This window comes from Lactuca serriola, chromosome 8, assembly GCF_051521515.1.
Source record: "Lactuca serriola cultivar US96UC23 chromosome 8, Lser_US96UC23_V15, whole genome shotgun sequence".
NCBI classification, from domain to species: domain Eukaryota; kingdom Viridiplantae; phylum Streptophyta; class Magnoliopsida; order Asterales; family Asteraceae; genus Lactuca; species Lactuca serriola.
Window position 1 is genome coordinate 294,499,190 of NC_136415.1, and position 19,217 is coordinate 294,518,406.

The 19,217-nt window shown below is 34.1% G+C and overlaps 1 protein-coding gene across 1 annotated transcript; it reads right to left on the reverse strand.

Annotated features, from left to right (window-relative positions):
• Positions 1-738: 738 nt before the first annotated feature.
• On the reverse strand, positions 739-3,095 carry LOC145069676 (2-methylene-furan-3-one reductase-like). Its single transcript, XM_079016625.1, has 4 exons — positions 2,823-3,095; positions 1,975-2,298; positions 1,637-1,796; positions 739-1,174 (listed from the first exon to the last, which is right to left on the reverse strand). Exons 1-4 carry the CDS (start codon positions 3,000-3,002, stop codon positions 900-902), a joined length of 939 nt encoding a protein of 312 aa, XP_078872751.1. The 5' UTR covers positions 3,003-3,095; the 3' UTR covers positions 739-899.
• Between the last annotated feature and the right edge of the window lie 16,122 nt (positions 3,096-19,217).

Genomic DNA, 19,217 nt, shown 5'->3' on the forward strand with positions numbered 1-19,217 from the left:
TTGAGAGAAATAAATGCTTCCTTGAAAAACAGTTGATATATTTATAATGAAATAAATGTCATAATTAATGAGAGCTCTAAAATTTATATTGATATTAAATTTAATGTTTAAATATTGATATTAAATTTGTATTTTTAATAAACCCATATAGTACACGGGTCTTACACCTAGTGGAATAACAAAAAGAAATATACGAATTTTAAATGTAGCAACTAAATCCAATATATATATATATATATATATATATATATATATATATATATATATATATATATATATATATATATATATATATATATATATCAAAAGTATGTGTTTTTTTCTTGCAAAAACAAGACATTTTGGACTCGTTCTAAAGAAAATACTAATAAACCATACTAACCATTTCCCCAGTTTTCTCGAAGTTATTTGATTTCATGTAATGAGCTTATTATACCCTAGTATAAGTTTTTACTTTATCAAAAAATATAATTACATTAGTTGAATCAATCCCATTAGTCACTTTAACATTAATTCAATATACACGACTCAACCAATTCGACATCTACAAAAACCCTAAAATCAACACGTCAATTTAACAATCCTCAACACTCCCATTTGGCAGTTTTTAAACCAAGATTAAACTCTACTTTGTGTCGACCAAATGTCTTTCGTTTCCCTATTAATTCAACATAATCAAGTCCAACTTGAATACAATGTAATTTTTACATTACTCAATTTGTTTGTCTCATTTCACCCTTTTGATAGTCCTTAACGCCTTCAATGATAAATTAATACATTCATGATTTATTTCCACTATTAACACAACCACGCTATTTATTTCCACTATTAACACAAGCACCAAGTAACCCACACTATTTATTGATATTATATAACACAAAAATATATACTAATTACACTCATGGCATCGGGTATATAACTATCTTTCCAATGGCACGATGGCTCTCAAGATAAGTGTAAGCCTCCTTAACACTTTCAAACGAAAATGGTGTTTTAGGGTCAAGAACCGGTTTCACTTTTCCACTTTCTAAATAAGGGCTTAGTTTTGTTAAAATGGATCCATTAGACGTGAGCACAAAGCTAAATCCTGGTGGTGAAATAGAACCGGTTATGGACACTATGGACACTACACTACCACCTTCCTTAATCGCCTTCACAGCTTTCTCCACTTGTCCTACAATATCATACCATCACCTTACGTGAAAAATAAACGTAAAATACTTTCATGATTTTTATCTGCAAAAAAAGTTATTTTTCCAGTAACCCCGGACCCACACACACCGCATCTATTCTTAGAACATCATGTGAGATGTAAATAAAATATGTAGACGTCAGACGACTTAGTATGAACTGAATACATATTTTTTCTGATAACTCCGGGCCCACACTGCATCTGTACTTTGTACATCTTGTGAGATGTAAAATAAATATACACATGTCAGGAGGAGGAGGCGTCAGTACGAGCTGAATACACACTTTTTCCAGTAAGCTCGGTACCACACTGCATTTGTACTTGGAACATCTTGTGAGATGTAAATAAGGTATACAGATGCTAGATGTTACAAGCTAAATAAACGTTGTGGGGGCCACATACACACATAATATGAGGATAAATCATATGAAACGTGATTAATACCTATTGCATCATAGACAACATCGTATTTATCAGGGAGATCTTCGAAGTTTTGTTTTGTGTAATCGATGGCTATATCAGCGCCTAAACTTTTAAGTAATTCGAGTTTTGTTGTACTAGATGTGGCAGCTACTTTTGAAGCCCCAAACACGTGTTTTGCCAGCTGTAACAAATCTCACTAAGTGTCGTAATAAATAACATTTAAGAATATTTGAAAAAAAAAAGATTGTCTCATAAAATTACACATTTTTTCATCCATATTAATCCTAACTTATTTAATGAGATTTGTTACAGAAGTTAGGATTAAAATCGATGAAAAAATATGTAATTTTATGAGATACCTGAATTACGAAGGATCCAACACCACCAGCACCATTGAGAACAAGGATCGATTGACCTTGAGTGAAATTGGCTCTTTCTAAACCTTCATATGCAGTTTCAATTGCAAGAGGAAGAGCAGCAGCTTCTACAAATTCCAATTTTTTAGGTTTCAAAGCCAACAATCTCTCTTCAACAGCAACGTATTCAGCTAAAGTTCCAAACTGTTTAGGTCCATCCAGAGCTTTTTCGTTTACATCTCCATACACTTCATCTCCTTCTTTCAGTCCTTTTACCTCGCTTCCAACCTTCACAACTACCCCTGCGACGTCGTATCCTGGAATAATCTGTTACCAAATCAAAAATCGATTCAAAATTTCTACGCTATAAACAAGCCTCAATCCTACAATTCAACCAAAAGAGATCTAAAACTCTCTTAAACATGCAAAAACGAGGAATCGGTTGAATTAGAATGATTTAAAACTAGCTGATCTAAGTAGTACAGTGATTCATGTTATTGAAATGCAGAAAACACGTATAGAAGCTTGGTAGGATTAGCAACATATCACCTTCAATTTCTACACAATTAACTAACCTCAGCAAAATTAACCGACCTAAAACACAATTAAACATACCGAAACAGAAAACAAATCAGATACAATGAGTAAAACTGTAAAAATTAACTCATCTAATGAGATGCAATCTTGGAAGTGAAGAAGAGAAACTGAAGTTCGTACGATTAACGCGCAACACCGCCAATTTCTACGCAGAAAACAAACCTCGATCCCAAAATTCAACCACGACCGACGGAAAACTCACAAACAAGCAAAAACGAACGATTGAAACAGAAAATTATCGCCGGAAACCTTACCGGAAGAGGAGAATCGGTAGCCTTAAAGTATCCATGTCTCCTTTTGTAATCGACAGGGTTCAGAGCAGCAGCAACGACCTTAAGCAACACCTGATCATCGTTGATTTCAGGAATCGCTACATCGGTCGCCAACTTCAGTACATCAACACTGCCGTATTCATCATATTGCCATGCCTTCATTCTTATGATGCTTTAGAGGATTGTTTTACGTGATTGATAAGAACCAGAGAGATTATTCAGAGAACTGTGTTAGTTCATTTTGGTTTTTCGTTACTGGTTAATGGTTATTACATAGGGAGTGATATACACAAATGGTCCTTGTACTATATTATTATAGATATTTTCATTTTTTTGGTGTAGTATTGTTAATTTGTTATTAATGGAAAAGGTTCTTGTCTTGTGAATGTCAAAAGTTATTGAATTAATCTAAATGTTTCATTTGTTGCAGTAAACTTTGTTTTTGGTGCAAAGTTCGGTTTTGATACTAATGTTGTTTTCGGTATTAAAGCCGACGTTTGATACTAACATTATTAAATTTTCGGTATTAAAAACTATTTTTATTATATAAAATCAGTTTATTTTATTTTTTTAATATGCACAGTATACAGATATTAAAAAACAAGCACGTTTCTTACTACAGTTTGCTGTCGTTTTGTTCACCTCTTCTACTGCAGACGGTTGCAAAAGTAGTCCGCACACTTAATGAATTTTTGTTTCAAAAAAACACACAGCACCTTAAAGTTAAATTCAAAATTAAAATGACTTATTTTGCCATTATCTTTGTCATCTTCCATTAGAAACCTAAATGTGTTCTCTATCTTTTATAATTATTTCTCTTAACACTCAAAAATAAAAGTAAAAGTAAAAAAATAAAAGTAAAAGTAAAGTTAAATCGAAAACTAAAACCCGAAACCTAATTACATAATTGTTATTTTCTGAAACTATGCGAATTTCTAAAAATCAATTTGATTAGATAGACATCACCTCTTGATATTTTCTTCTTCTAAAGCTCATGCATATGGTTGGCACGAAACTAAAAGAAATATTTTGTTGTTTAAAGTTTAAGACAAAATTGTAAAAATGGTCCATATGGTTTGACAATTTATTTGGATAAGGTCTAAAAAAAATTATTAGCAAAAAATGTCATTATTTGGTGATTTAGCTATGGTTTTGATCACTATTTTGTTAATTTTAACATTTGGTTGATAACTTATTTAAAATGACAATTTTATCCTCAGTGACCATTTTTATATGTTATCTTTTTTTATCAAATTAGAATGATCATTTCTGCAATTCTTCTTTTTAAATTTATTGAATTATTATATATTAATTCTTCTTTCTTTTTAATTTTATTGGACTATTATATATTAATTCTTTTTTTAATTTTATTTTTATTGGATTAATTTTTTTATCTTAATATTATATATTAGTTAATTTTATTTTTAATATATAATATTTATATATTAAAAAATATTATATTTTTATATTATTAATTTATTTTAACTATTTTTTTAAAAAATTATTGGATTATTTTTTTAAAACAAAAATTATTATATTTTTTATTGGATTATTACATTTAATTTTTTATATTCTATATATAATAAATAATATTTTAGTAGATCATTAATTTTTTTTAAATGTATAATATTAATTCTTTTTAATTTATTGGTTCTACCATAAAGTCTTCGGAATACGCAAAAACACCGCATCCCATTGTCGAAAATCGTCAGGACAACCGTTAATCACCTTCACCGTAGGTATGACGGTAACACTACCAACATGTTTTACCCAACTCCGCTATCCAGTAGTCACCTGCGACAACCTCTTCATAATCCGTTAGAATCCTTTATATTTTCCACTAAGCCGATCGTTTTCCACTAGAACCATCACTATTTGAACCACCAAGAAGTCCAACCCAAACACCCATGTCAGCTCCTCCATTTGTTGTCTTTTACCAGCTTATGCCACAAAATCATACTACTTGGTCAGTTCCTCCATTTGTTGCCTTCCACAACCCATGCACAACCTTATAACATCGAAGCTTCAAGCCTACACTACCTGGAAATATCTAGCAGTGGATCTAGTGGTTAGCAAACCCTATATCTAACATTTTCGCCATTGACAGCAATGTGGGTAGTCAATTGGTGTAGTTTTGGTTGAGAATGACGGATTGTAGGCAACGATCGACGATTTCCGGCAAGATGATGTGGCGACGCAAGGTAATAAAAAACAACGAATGGAGGAACTGACCAGGGGTGTTTGGATGGAACCTCCTGGTGGTTAACACAATATTGGTTGATGCCGGTGGCTACTGTTAATGTTGGGTAGAACAAGAATTCGGATTTGCCATTAAGTTGGTCGTTTTCTATTACAACCAATATTGTGTTAACCACCAGGAGGTCTGATCCAAACACCCTCGGTCAGTTCCTCCATTTGTTGCTTTCTACCACCTTGCGCCGCCACATCATCTTATCTAAAATCTTCGATCGTTGCCTACAATCCATCATTCTCAACCAAAACTACACTAATTGACTACCCGCACTGTCGTCAATGGCGAAATGTTAGATATAGGGTTTTCAAACCACTAGATCCACCACTAGATCTTTTCAGGTAGTGTGGGCTTGAAGCTTTGATGTTATAAGGTTGTGCACGGGTTGTGAAAGACAACGAATGGAGGAACTGATCAGGTAGTATGATTTTGTCGCGTAAGTTGGTAAAAGACAACAAATGGAGGAGCTGACATGCGTGTTTAGGTTGGACTTCTTGGTGGTTCAAATAGTGATGGTTCTAGTGGAAAACGATCGGTTTAGTGGAAAATATAAAGGATTCTAACGGATTGTGAAGAGGTTGTCGCAGGTGACTACTGGATAACGGAGTTGGGTGAAACATGTTGGTAGTGTTACCGTCAGACCTACGATGAAGGTGATTAGTGTTGGGTCGAAAATATGGTTTATACTTTACTTTTCTAGGAAAATGTATTTTTGTGTCTTGGACCATAAACAGCTTGGTGTTTACGGCCGTATACGTGTTTACGGTTGTGTTTACGGCCGTGAACAGGTTTACGGCCGTAAACCCATTCACGGCCCATGTTCACCAAGCCCATGTTTCTCATGTATAAATAGGTGTAAGGGGTGAGGAGTAGATTGATGAACACAAGGAGTGTACGGCCAAAAGAGAGAGAAAAAAGAGTGTGTGTTAGTGTGTGTGAATATTGTATCTGGATCTTCATTCATATCAATACATACAAGATTCATTATATTCTTCTTCTCCTTCTCTTCTATTTGATTTGACATCATCCGTTTGATTGGGATTCCACACCATCAAACGGATCTGATTGATACACATGCATTTTGGGGACTTACAATTGGTATCAGAGCAGAACCAGTGTCAAACCATCTTTAAAACGAGTTTTTGGCCATATTCTTCATTGTCTATGACTGGAGTTGGTATTTGCTGCGAAGGGGAATCAAGTTCAATCCAAAAATCATGATTTCTTGAAGTTTTGGGAGTTTACTGCCTAGAGTTTACGGCAGCAAACTCAGTTTACGGCCGCAAGCTCAAGAAGTTTCTTGGACCGTAAACTCAGTTCTTAGACCGTAAATTAAGTTTCATCAATAACCGCAATGTTAGACCATATACATCGACCGTAAACTCTCGACCGCAAACTCGATCGTAAACTCTCGACCGTAAACCGAGTTTACGGCCGTAAACACCCCTTTGACCGTAAACGTTTGTTTTTGACCGGAAACTCATATTTTTTAAGAAAATAATTTAATTTTTATCTAAATTAATATTCAATGGATTCACAAAGTCAAACACATCACCGTGAGCTGGACTCTGTTATGGGCACAACTACTCGCATTCCAAGACTTTTATCTGCAGATGGTTTTCCTGAGTGGAAATACTGAATTGAGAAGTATATTAAAATGGAGGATTACAAAATTTGGAGAAGCATCGTCAAGAATCTCGTCAGAATAACCACAACTGTTGCAGGGCAAGTGGTTGACAAAACGATTGAGAATTACACTGATGAAGATTTTGAGAAGGTTGAGGAGCAAGAACGGGCTTTGGCCACTCTGACCATGGCCCTTCTCCGGACATAGCTCAAGGTTTTAGGGAGTATACTTCAGCAAAGGCTTTGTGGGAAGCCCTAATTGAGGTATATGAAGGGAATGAAGATATGAAGGAGAGTCGCTAGGACATGTTACACCAAAAGTTCAATATGTTCAATTACATTCCTGGTGAGACCTTGGAGGCATAGCTTCAATGATTCACAACTCTCACCACTGAGATGAGCATAGCTGGAATCTTCTTGAAAAATTCTGAAATAAACAAGAAGCAACTAAATGCCCTTCCAAAGTCATGGGACATGAATATAGCCGTTATCAAGAAGACAAAAGACCTAAATCGCCTTACTTTTGCTGAAGTGATGGCAATCATCAAGGCGTGTGATATTGATGATAAACAGCGGGAGGTAAACCATGTGAATTCGTACACAGCTGCAAACCTTGGAATTTCATATAATAATGCTCTTTCCTCTCTCACTTTTCCCTCTACAGGTCAACCTTATGTTGTTCAGCAAGTTCAGAATCAATCCTTTTCCACTTCATCAACTACTTCACTTCCTGCTGTATCATCCATGCCTCTTCCTCAGAACCAATCATTTGCTGCCTCTCAAGTTGCTTCTTCTTCAAATGGGGCTTCTTCCTCAAGTGCTAAGGAGTGTGATGAAAATCTTGCTCTCGCCACAGGACTTGTTAACTGTTACAATGCTCTTGTAGCTGGAGATCTTCCACCACAATTGTCATTTGCTGATTTGGATCAGATTCATCCAAAAGACGTAGAAGAAATGGATATAACTTGGCAAATTTCCATGGCAGTTTCAGGGCAAAGCAGTTTGCTAAGAAGACCGAGAAGAACAACTGGGGTATGAGTGCCGATAAGAAGGTAGGTTCAACAAGGAGAAAACCATTGAACAAACCAACATCTCCTTGAGCTCTGAATCTGTTGCTTCGAACTCAGCTGCTTCTGATCAACCTGCTGTTGAGAAATACAGGCCACCAATTCCAATGAAACAGAGTGTCTTCTGCAACTGTGTTTGTGGGAACAATAAGAGACAAGGCAAGGATACGCCATCAGGGGCAGGAAGAAACAACTTCACAGTGAAGAAAAATACTTGTTTTCACTGTGGAACACCTAGACACATTTCCAGAAATTTTCCTAATCGCGCATACGTTCCCTACTATGCACAAGGCTGACAGAACGAGCCAAGAGGGAGATACTCCAAAAGAAACCCCTCAAGGTCACGTTCAGACAATGGTGACTGGAACGCACATATGGCCAAGAATCAAACTTCCAAGGCCAAGAATCTGAATCCCAAGGGCAAGAATGGAATGTCAGCCAAGAAGCCCAATCCAAGAGATGCTCCAGTGAAACAAAGACCGGTTAGGTCAAAGTCGTCTCAACGACTGACATCAAGTTCAAAATCAAGTGCCGAGGCACCCATCATAACGAAAAAGGAGTGGGTTAAACCCAAATACAAATGAGTTCCGAAGGCTCACTCTCCCAAATCTTCAGTTCTAATATTTCTACATCTTTTGTTTGTGATGAACAGGTTATGTCATGGGAGAGAGTACCCTGCAATGATGACAAAGGTTGACCTAGTTTCAAAATGGACTGGGTTCCAAAGACCAACTGATCCCGCTCTGTATCGGAGCAGCTATGGAGGCATATCATCAGACTTCGGTTTGTTGGTAGTGGCTGTTCCAAGCACATGATATGGAGGCATCTCTCAACTGTACAACACTCAGGACATTGTTTGAGAGTATATGTTCTTGCGGGAAAGGAGGAAAGGAAGATATCACAAATAGGGTTGGGGCTTAATGACATGAAGAATTTTAAGATCTGTTCTGAGATTATGTGTGTTGTTCTCAGACCTTCTGGATGAAAATTCAATCGATGAATTACGGTTTACATTTTCTTCTCTATACTCCTGAGTTTATCTTACTCTGATTCGTTTTAAAGACAATTTTTCATTTTCTTAATAGTTTTCGTTAGTAGTTATTATTGGGAAGTGATATCAAGAATGTGATGTGATAACAGGCAGTCTAAAACATATGTAAGGGACTGAATCTGAATTATCTAGACTTTGTGTTCAATGTGCTGGTAGGCACAAAGGATTTGATAGTGTAGATTTAGTTAGGACTGTTTAGACTGACCATGCGACGCTCGGGTAGATTGAGTAGTGAGATAAACACGGGAACCTACGGGATACACTAAATGAATACACATCTAGAACTGTGGTTCGACTTTTCCTTGATGTACGCACTTATGTCCTTAATTCTGGTTCTGATAGGGCGACTAGGGGGTTCTGATAAAGTAGGTCTGTAGGAAATTATTTTCTTGCTTTCTATCTATCAGTCATATGTTGCCTCCTCTGCGTGGTCGGAAGATCTGACCTAGATTGCAACATATGCAACTCTATTTCTACACACCTTCTTATCTATGAAACTATCTCTATCTGTTAGTCATATGTTGTCCCCTCTGCGTGATCGGAAGATCCGACCTGGGACACAACATATGCAACATTCTACCTCTCAATCCCTCTATCTTAGTTAGCCATATGTTGTCCCCTCTGCGTGATTGAAATATATCCGACCTGGGACACAACATATGCATCTATCTCTAAATCTGACTTCCTCTTTAATAATTGTTTACTTACCTAAAGTAAGGAGTTCTTTGGAAGTTCTTGATAATCAGGGTATATCGGGAAGTGGGGAACACGTTCTAGTGCAACTAAAATTGAACCATTTAAGAGGTTGCCTATAGATCTCGTTGCTTAATTTAAGTGGACAACAATACCTGTGGTCGTTGTCAGCGACATGGTTTGTTTAGAAAAGTTTTTCGATATCCTTCGTGCTTAAGTGGACCACAATACCGGCAATTGACCAGATCTATTCATGAAAGTGAAGGTACTGATAAACAAGTTCAGGCTGTTTCACAACTTTGATCCCAAATATTTTTCTTTTTGTTAAATTTGTTCATAGTTTTCCTCTATGCACAAATTTAGGGGGAGAATTAAAAAAAAAAAAAAAAACAAAACAAAAACAAAAACAAAACAAAACAAAACAAAAAAAAACAAAACAAAACAAACAAATAGAAATCAGAAAATTCAAAATCAAAAAATAGTGTTATATTCTATTTTATTTCTTATTCAAGAAAATCAAAAAAATCCAAAAATATTTTTGTTTCTATTTTATTTCTTTTCAGAAAATATGAAAAACCCAAAAATATTGTGTGCTAAATTTTCTTTTAGTTTTGTTTTGTCTTGAAATTGAATTCAAGTGAAGATGAAACTCATGGAGTTTGTGTCGAAGATTTCTAAGCCAAGGCTTCATCCATGATCATCGAAGAATAGTTAAAATAGTTAAAATTAATTAATAATATAAAAATATAATATTTACTAATATATAAATATTATATATTAAAAATAAAATTAACTAATATATAATATTCACATAAAAAAATTAATCCAATAAAAATAAAATTAAAAAAAGAATTAATGTATAATAGTTCAATAAAATTAAAAAGAAAGAAGAATTAGTATATAATAATTGAATAAATTTAAAATGAAGAATTGCAGAAATGATCATTCTAATTTGGCAAAAAGAGATAACTGCAAAAATGGTCCCTAAGGGTAAAATTGTCATTTTAAAAAAGTTAACAGTCAAATGTTATAGTTAATGAAATAGGAACTAAAACCACAACTAAACCACAAAATAATAACATTTTTTGGTAATAAACTTTTTTTTGGACATTACCCAAAGAAATTGACAAACCATAAGGACCACTTTTGCAATTTTTTCAAAGTTTAATTTGCAAATATGTCCATAAAATTTGAATATAAATTAATTGACTAAACTACACAAATGGTCCCTGTGCTTTGCTCAAAATTGCCACTTTGGTCCAAAAAGGTTTGGACTAGCACCACAGGTCCAAAGTTTTCATTTTGTTGCGAGTTTGGTCCAATTTGGTTTGAACTTTTTGATAAAGACGATTTTGCCCTTACTTGTTTCTTTTTTAGTTTTATTTAAATATTTTTCTGTTTAAAAGAAAAAATCGCATTTTCCATTTTATTTATATAATTTTTTATAAAGGAATAAAAATAAATAAATAAAATATACATTCTCTCTCTCTCTCTCTCTCTCTCTCTCTCTCTCTCCCAACATAAGAGCATAATTCCTATTTTCTTTCATCGTAACAAAAAAATCACTCATTTGTAGAAAATAGTTAATCACCATAGCATGTTGTAAATCCCACCCTTCTATGCATCGATTCATCGTTCATCATCTACATGTATGCTTTGCTTTTTTTCAACCTCTATGTGTAGTTTCTGTTGGTTTAAACTAAAATACTTCAAAAATCACCCCCTTTCCTTTTCGATTTTAGGTATCAGGTCTAAATGAGAAGAGTATAACGAATCAGAGATTGAGAGATGGGGTTTTTGTGCGTCGGTCGAACAAACCCACACACATGAGGGTTTTTGTACATTGTTGATTAAATCACACATACTTGTTGTTGTTCGAATTCGATCATCCGGTGAGAGGAAAGGGGGATTACCATTGTACGATGAAGCTTATCACTATACGAAGGAAGAAGGTGCAGAAACCCTAGTAATGATGTCGGCGGTGAAAAAGGCGCTCCAACTCAGATTTGTTCAGATGACGAACCGTTGATCTTCTGATTTGTCTCATCACCTTCCTATTATCGGATATAAGAGAGACAGTGCTCCAACTTAGATGTGAGAGAGAAAGAGAGAAAAGAAAAATGGTGTTACTATCGGATCTATGATGGCGTCGTTTTCTTTATAGATGTAGATGTTGATCGGTGGTGTCATTGACCGGTCATGGTGGTGGTTGTTGTGTTGGCCATTGTTGGTGGTTGTATTGTTGATTGTTGGTTGTGTGTAAAAGACGATGATTGTGAGTAAAAGATGAAACGGATCCGGGAGATTAGAGAAAAAAAGAGATCGACTTGGAAAGTGGTGGTGACGGAGACGACGCTAGCTAACAGTGGTGAGGACGGCGGCTGATGGTGGTATGTTAAGGTCATATATTCCGTCAAATGGTGGTGCATCGGCGTTTATATGAGAATGGAAGAAGATGGGGTTGTAGATTTTAGGGAGAGAGAGAGAGAGAGAGAGAGAGAGAGAGAGAGAGAGAGAGATTGTATATTTTATTTATTTATTTTTATTCCTTTATAAAAAAAATTATATAAATAAAATGGAAAATGCAATTTTTTCTTTTAAACAGAAAAATATTTAGATAAAACTAAAAAAGAAATAAGGAAGGGCAAAATCATCTTTATCAAAAAGTTCAAACCAAATCAGACCAAACTCGCAACAAAATGAAAACTTTAAACCTGTAGTGCTAGTCCAAACATTTTTGGACAAAAGTAGCAATTTTGAGCAAACCACAGGGACTATAGTTTAGTCAAATTAATTTAAAGAACCAGAATTCTTTTAATAATTTAATTATGTTATAATAATGACATAAGTTTAGTCTATGAAATTTTGATATTTTAAATTATATAACGTGGTGATCAATCACTAAAAATTATCTCATATTGTGCTCGATCCAAAACATATTTTATTTCAGATAAAAGTTGATTATATATATATTGTTTCATTCGATTAACTTCCGTCCTTTAGCATTACATCGACCCACACAATAGTATGATGGTGTTTTGAGATTTTATCTAAAAACAATTTATTAACTTATTGGTTTTTTGAAAAGTCATTAAATTAAAAAAAAAAAAAAGTTGACAATATGAAAATAATTTCTCATCAACCTTTCAAAAGAAGATTTCAATAACTTAGAAATTTTAACTTTTCAATATATATATATATATATATATATATATATATATATATATATATATATATATATATATATATATATATACCTTAATATACATATTTGGTCAAAGGCTGAGTTTTAAGAGGTACAAGCCATTATTGCATTATGTACAATGACTTTATGCTTTGGAATTTGATTCAGTCAACATTTATGAATCCGTCAAAATTGAACCTAACAATCTCTCAATTTTAGTCGATTGAATAGGTCAAAACTAGACTTAGTATTCCCTATTTTAAGCAAATAGAATCGGTCTACAGATGAAGTCTATATAACATATCCTATCGCTTCCCCACCACTGCCACACTCTAAACTCTCCCTATTATCAACGAATTCTGGAACTCAGTTCACCCTCTTTCATGACCACTTTCACCACTGTCTCACTTCATCTCAAGATGGTTCACTATCCCATCTCCTTAAAATCCAGTCAAACCAACAACAACTTCACCTTAATCTCTCCTCTCCTGTCCCACTTGGCCACTTCCTCGATCGTAAGCATCGTCGCCACCAACTGTCGGCTTCACCATCTTCTCTATCGTCCACCCCCTTACTAGATCTGTCAACAAAAATAACCTTGAAATCCTATATTCTCCACCTTTCTTTGTCTCTCTAATATCCACCATCACCACCTCAAAGTTATGTAGGCGGATTCGTCGGGTCCAGGTACGATCACACCATCAAAGCCATCAGATCCATCAATGTCTCTAATTTGTTTCTTATTTCTTTTTTGCTTCAGTGAAAAATAGAATGGAGCCTCTTCATAGAGAAAACGTTAAAAAAATTATACCCCAACCATTCCAATCACAGCCAGGGCTACACCTCCTTCTCAGCCGCCCACTCCCCTGCTTTTTCTTCTTCATCATATCCCTTTCAAAAAATACAGACACCCCTGGAAAGCATAACACTTACCACTGTTGCCTTCACTTTGAAGGTTGAGACAACCATTCTCTTTCTCTCCAATAACACTAGATCAAACGTTGCTCATACCATCTCCATGTATGAACCCTGGAAACCATCTCCATCATCAGTTAACGACCCACCACCATCATCGTCTTTTTTTCAAAAGATGAAATCAGCCAAATTGAGGCACCAATATGTTTCCCAGTCTGTTGTTTTTGTTGTTATAGTGTTTTTTCATCTTTATTGATATTTCTTCTATGTGAAGCTCTTTGTCCAGGAGACGAAGCTGGAAAATATGCCACGAGGTCAAGTTTCATAGTTGGATTTGTCCATGTAGCAGGTAAATGTATCACATTCATGTAACCTCTTTTCTACCAGATTTAGATTTGGGCTTAGTAAACACCATGGTTTTAAACATGTTCTTATTTTTATGATTAGGACTTGATGAACACCTATATGTGTTATACAAACGAATTTGTTTTGTTGACTTTTTGCGTTTCTTTAGCTTATAACTCTTGAAATAGGGTTTTCTGATTTCCCAGTCCTGATTATTGGTATCTCGAGTTCGATTTTGGTGAAGAAGTCCATATCTCCCTTCCATCTCCATCCACACTACTCATAGTTATTTTCCAAATATTGACAATTTTTGTTTTCTATTTATACTTTCAGCCATTGAGTTGATATTTACCTTTTTTTCTTGGTTAAAGTTAGGATTCACCTGACGGGTTTGGTGTTATAAGATGCATACTCTTTTTTCGTTTCTTTTTGTGTCTGCTATGAATATACTTAATTTTATTTGTAGACTATTTATTGTTGTATGAGTTAATTTTACTCGTAGGCTATTGATTGTTGTATGAGTATTTCAGAATGTTCCTTTAGATGGGCTTCACTCTAGCTCCTATTAATTAGAAACTTTTAAGTGAAGATGGGTTTGAGGATTGTTCACTTGCTGCTTCAGTGTCCCCTTTTTCATTTTCCCTAAGTATGTACTATGAAATTTTATTGGTCCTCTTTATGCCTTTTTCTCAGAGAATATAACACCACAAAGTGTAATTTCCTTCTTTAACCGGCTTAATGGGCTAACATGTACGTAGTTAACTATTTTTTGTGTAGAACTTTTTAGGTATTTATGTTGAATTTGGAAGGATTTCACTATTTCAAGTGTCAATATAGATGGGCTTCCTTTATACCACATGTTTTGATCTTTTTTTAACTTAGGCTATGACATGTGATTTTCATGAGAGGCTTTTGCACACTATGTTCTTAGACCTACTTCTTTTCAATTAAGTTAAATCAAGAAAATAAACAAATTACTTTTATTTTTGTGAAGTCGCTACTTTTTCTCTATTGTTGGTAACAAATGTCATATTTTTTCAAATAAATTTGTTGAAATTACTTGATAGATGAAGTCATGTAGCTTAAGGAGTCTACCCAAGATTTGTTTATGTGCTTTTATTATTATTATTCTACGATTTGATTGCAAAAAAAATTGTTTTTTCTTTTTAATTTAAAAATGTATTTGTTGTCACTATCTTGGTATCAACTTTTACAAAATTGTGAAAGGTTTATCTGAGCTTAAACGGTCCAAGTAGCATTCACTCAAAAAATGGGAAGGCATGTTGTCATTTTAAGTTACTTCACAATAAGTATTTCGAGCTTTATGATTATCAGGGTAATGGTCTTTGCTATTTTTATGTTAGAAATGTGAGGTCTGGAGCTTTTACCATCTTTTCAAAACTAGAATATCCATATAAGTCCAAGGTTATGCTTTTCTTGACATAATATTCATAAGCTTTGCATTAATACTTCTCATTTGCTTTATTACTCATATAGTATCTCATTTTTTGTATGGTTCGAACAATCCTGTGATGTTGAAGATGCCATCAGGTGTCGTGATGGCTATGACAATGCTCATGGTTGAGCTTTATACGGTTGATACATATTAGTGAAAAGTAATTAGAATTTCAATCTTTTATGCAGCCTCACTCATCGAGTCTTCCTACTTCTTGCCTATATTGTCTCGGTTTGTTATAGCCAATGAGTGAGAGCTATAGACGATGAAGTATTAAATCAAATCCACCTAACAACTAGCTGCTTCCCAATGATGAAGATGATGCATTTCAAAAGATGGTTTCTAAGGCTTTTAGTACCTATGATTGAATTTAAATTTCCTTACACAGTTACTCTATATTTCATACTTGCAGAAGTATTTGCAATTTTTATTTTATGTTTGTGAATGTGAAATCGTAACTTTCCAAAGTCTTAATATGTTATACTTAATGGAGTTGGCTTTCTTCCATACAATGGCTATGAAAAGTACAAAAGAAAATAAAAATATTATAATGTTTAATTCTTTTTCATATCAAAATGTCCCACCTGTCAAATTATAATGTTCAATTATGTAAGTTTAAAATATTCAATTGTCTTCTATTTGGTCGATATTTTAACTATGTCACGGTCCAACTGGTTCGACCTACCGCCTTGGGTTGTGGTATTAAAACGTTGATAATAATAAATCATTCAATTTACAATATACACTAAAGATATTTTAAGTTTTTCATAAACGAAAATTACAAATATGTTGTGACAACCCGAAAAACTTCTTGCAAGCACTCTTCAATTCTTTCTAATATTAGACTTATTTTACTATTTGGTAGTAACCTTTAGAGTCTAATGAAGCGTTCTAAATATGATATAATTAAGGTAGGAGTAATAAAAAGGGTTAAATCGAAGTGTAGGAATCAAAACCGGGCCAAACACTCCAACACATGGAGTGTGCGGCTACACACTTGAGTGTGCGGCCACACACTCTTGTTTGCGGCCTCACACCTTCCCAACCGCACACTCTACATATATATGTCACCCTTAGATCATTCTTGAACACTTCCTTCACTTCTTCAAGCATAGAACACGAAAATCCTCTCAAGTATCATTCATTCTCCTTGAAGATCTTCATAAAAGGTACCAAGAACACCAAGAACACCAAGATCTTCACCTGGCAGCACACATGGCCGCACACATGTGCTGGCAGCACACTAGGCCGAACACCTGGCCGCACACACACATATAGTGTGTATTTTGGCCATACACCCTCTTGTATAGCCTTATAAACCCTCATACAATCATATATGATTATAACACTTCATTATAAGTGTTTACTAGTCCCTAAGGTGGTCCAAAAATCATCAATTAGTTGTTCATAACACTAATTAAATCCATATATGTGCCAATATATGCTAAATAGGATTCGCGCGTGTACTCAAGTCACCACTTGGCACCTAGCGTCTAATCCAACATTGTCTTCAGAACCACTCACTACAGGTGAGTTCATACCCCTTTAATTAACCTTTGAAATACTTTTAAATGTTTTAAATGCTTTTATGGGGGGGGGGGGGGATACAAGTTGAATATATATGCATAGATATATAAGAAATGTTTAAAAGGCTTAGGAAGGCCATCCGCCCTATTTCCTTTTCCTCGATTTGGATGTGGTCTAGTGGGATGTCGGGTAGCCGTCCGAGGGTCGTTTCAATATTAATTATATATCATATGTGCATATATAGACATAAAAGTACTTTCATTATTCATGCGTTTCAGTTACATCATCAGTAAGTTACCATCGAGGTAACACAGGATTTCATTTATACTATTACTAGATCAATGAGTCAGTTCATTCATGAGTTATATACATTACATTACTATGATTCATATACATTACATTACTATGAGAACATATACAACTATACTATAGAAGAACATATATAACTATACTAAGAAGAGAACATATACAACGATACCAGAACAAGTAACATTACATTACATATACATGAATACGTTTATAATTGTGAATCACTGTATCGGAGCATGCCTTAAATGTCATGGCCCGAGTTGTTACCAGAATTCTCTTGGAGGGAGAGCGTGAGTTTGTGTATAGATCTATACTGGATTGACTATCCTACACCTTGCTGCTAGCTACAGCCGGACCTGTAGGTCTGCGGGTGCCAAACATCATTCCATGTTACGACCATTCATTATGTCGTTGTTACCAGTCGATAGTATGGTGCAATTAAATCACATAATACCTTAATATAAACCCGATTTAAGGTAGTTAGTACAGCAGTAGTTCTTATAATACAACACTACAATACTACATTAATTTACCCATTACATACATTTAGTGATTATTTCACTTAAACATTAATGTACAAACTATATTTTGTTAATGATAGTTACACTTGGGAAATTACACACTTTTACAACAAACGAACATACAAAATAGTTAAGCCTTGCTAGACGGCTACTTTAATAGAAAATATAGGTTTTTCTAAGAGATTCAAACTTTTACAAACACTTACAAACATTTACACACATTTTACAAACTTACACTTGAGACATGTTCAAACGTTTTGATAACAAACACCGACACTAAAATACTTATGAACTCACCAGCTTAATGCTGATACTTATTTTCAAAATAACTTGTATTCTCAGGTCATCAGTAGACAGGTACCGAGACCAGCTTTTGAGAAGATGGAGCGCATCCAAGACTCATCTTATTATTTTGATTTACATTATATTTTTGGTGTCTAAAACTGTACAGAACATGCTTGTATTAAAATTATATATTTAATGCAATGGATGATGTTGTTTGCTTGTTTACTACTACTGTGTTGTGATACATTACATGACGTCCTCCGCCCCAGAACATTTCCACCGTTCTCGGTTTTGGGGTGTGACATATGTCTCACATGGTATATTTTTTTATTTTGGTTTAAGGGCTAAATAGTTAGTTTTTCAGACCAAACTTGCAAAATCAATTAAACTTAAAAACCAAACTTGCAAAATCAATTAAACTTAGAAACGAAAAATATAATTTACCCAAATCAAAATAATCATTAAATTGAAAGTAATCATTATTCGCCGAAAATGAACAAATTACGAAAGCAAACTATTCACACCCGTCGCTTAGCGCGGGTAAACGGCTAGTATATATATATATATATATATATATATATATATATATATATATATATATATATATATATATATATATATATATATATATATATATACTAGCCGTAGAACCGTGCAAAGCGGCGGCGAAAAATAGTTTCTCATTCGGCAATAAGTTATATACGGAAACATGTTAGATTTCAAGTAGCACAAAACATATGCATATTGTTATAGATCAGTTTTACGGAAACAAATAAATGTAACCCTAGCAATACAAAAGAAAATAAATATTTTGGTGTGTAGTGTACGTTTATAGTCCTTCATTTTAGAAATCAGGACACATCCATACGAAGTGACTTGCTTATACCTTTCTTTTCTCTAGCATCCATCACAACAATTTTATTCATAATGTAATATTTTATACTTTTCTTTTTATATCTAAGCCTATATTTTAATACATTATTTCATGCACGATATTGACTTCCATAAAATAATAATTGGAGAAATACAAATATGAAGAAAAAAAACAACAAAACTAACAAGTAATAACTAAATAAAGTAATGAAGCAAATAATATGTATCTAACAAAAGGTATTATTGGAAAATAATAAAAAAGATAATAAATAAC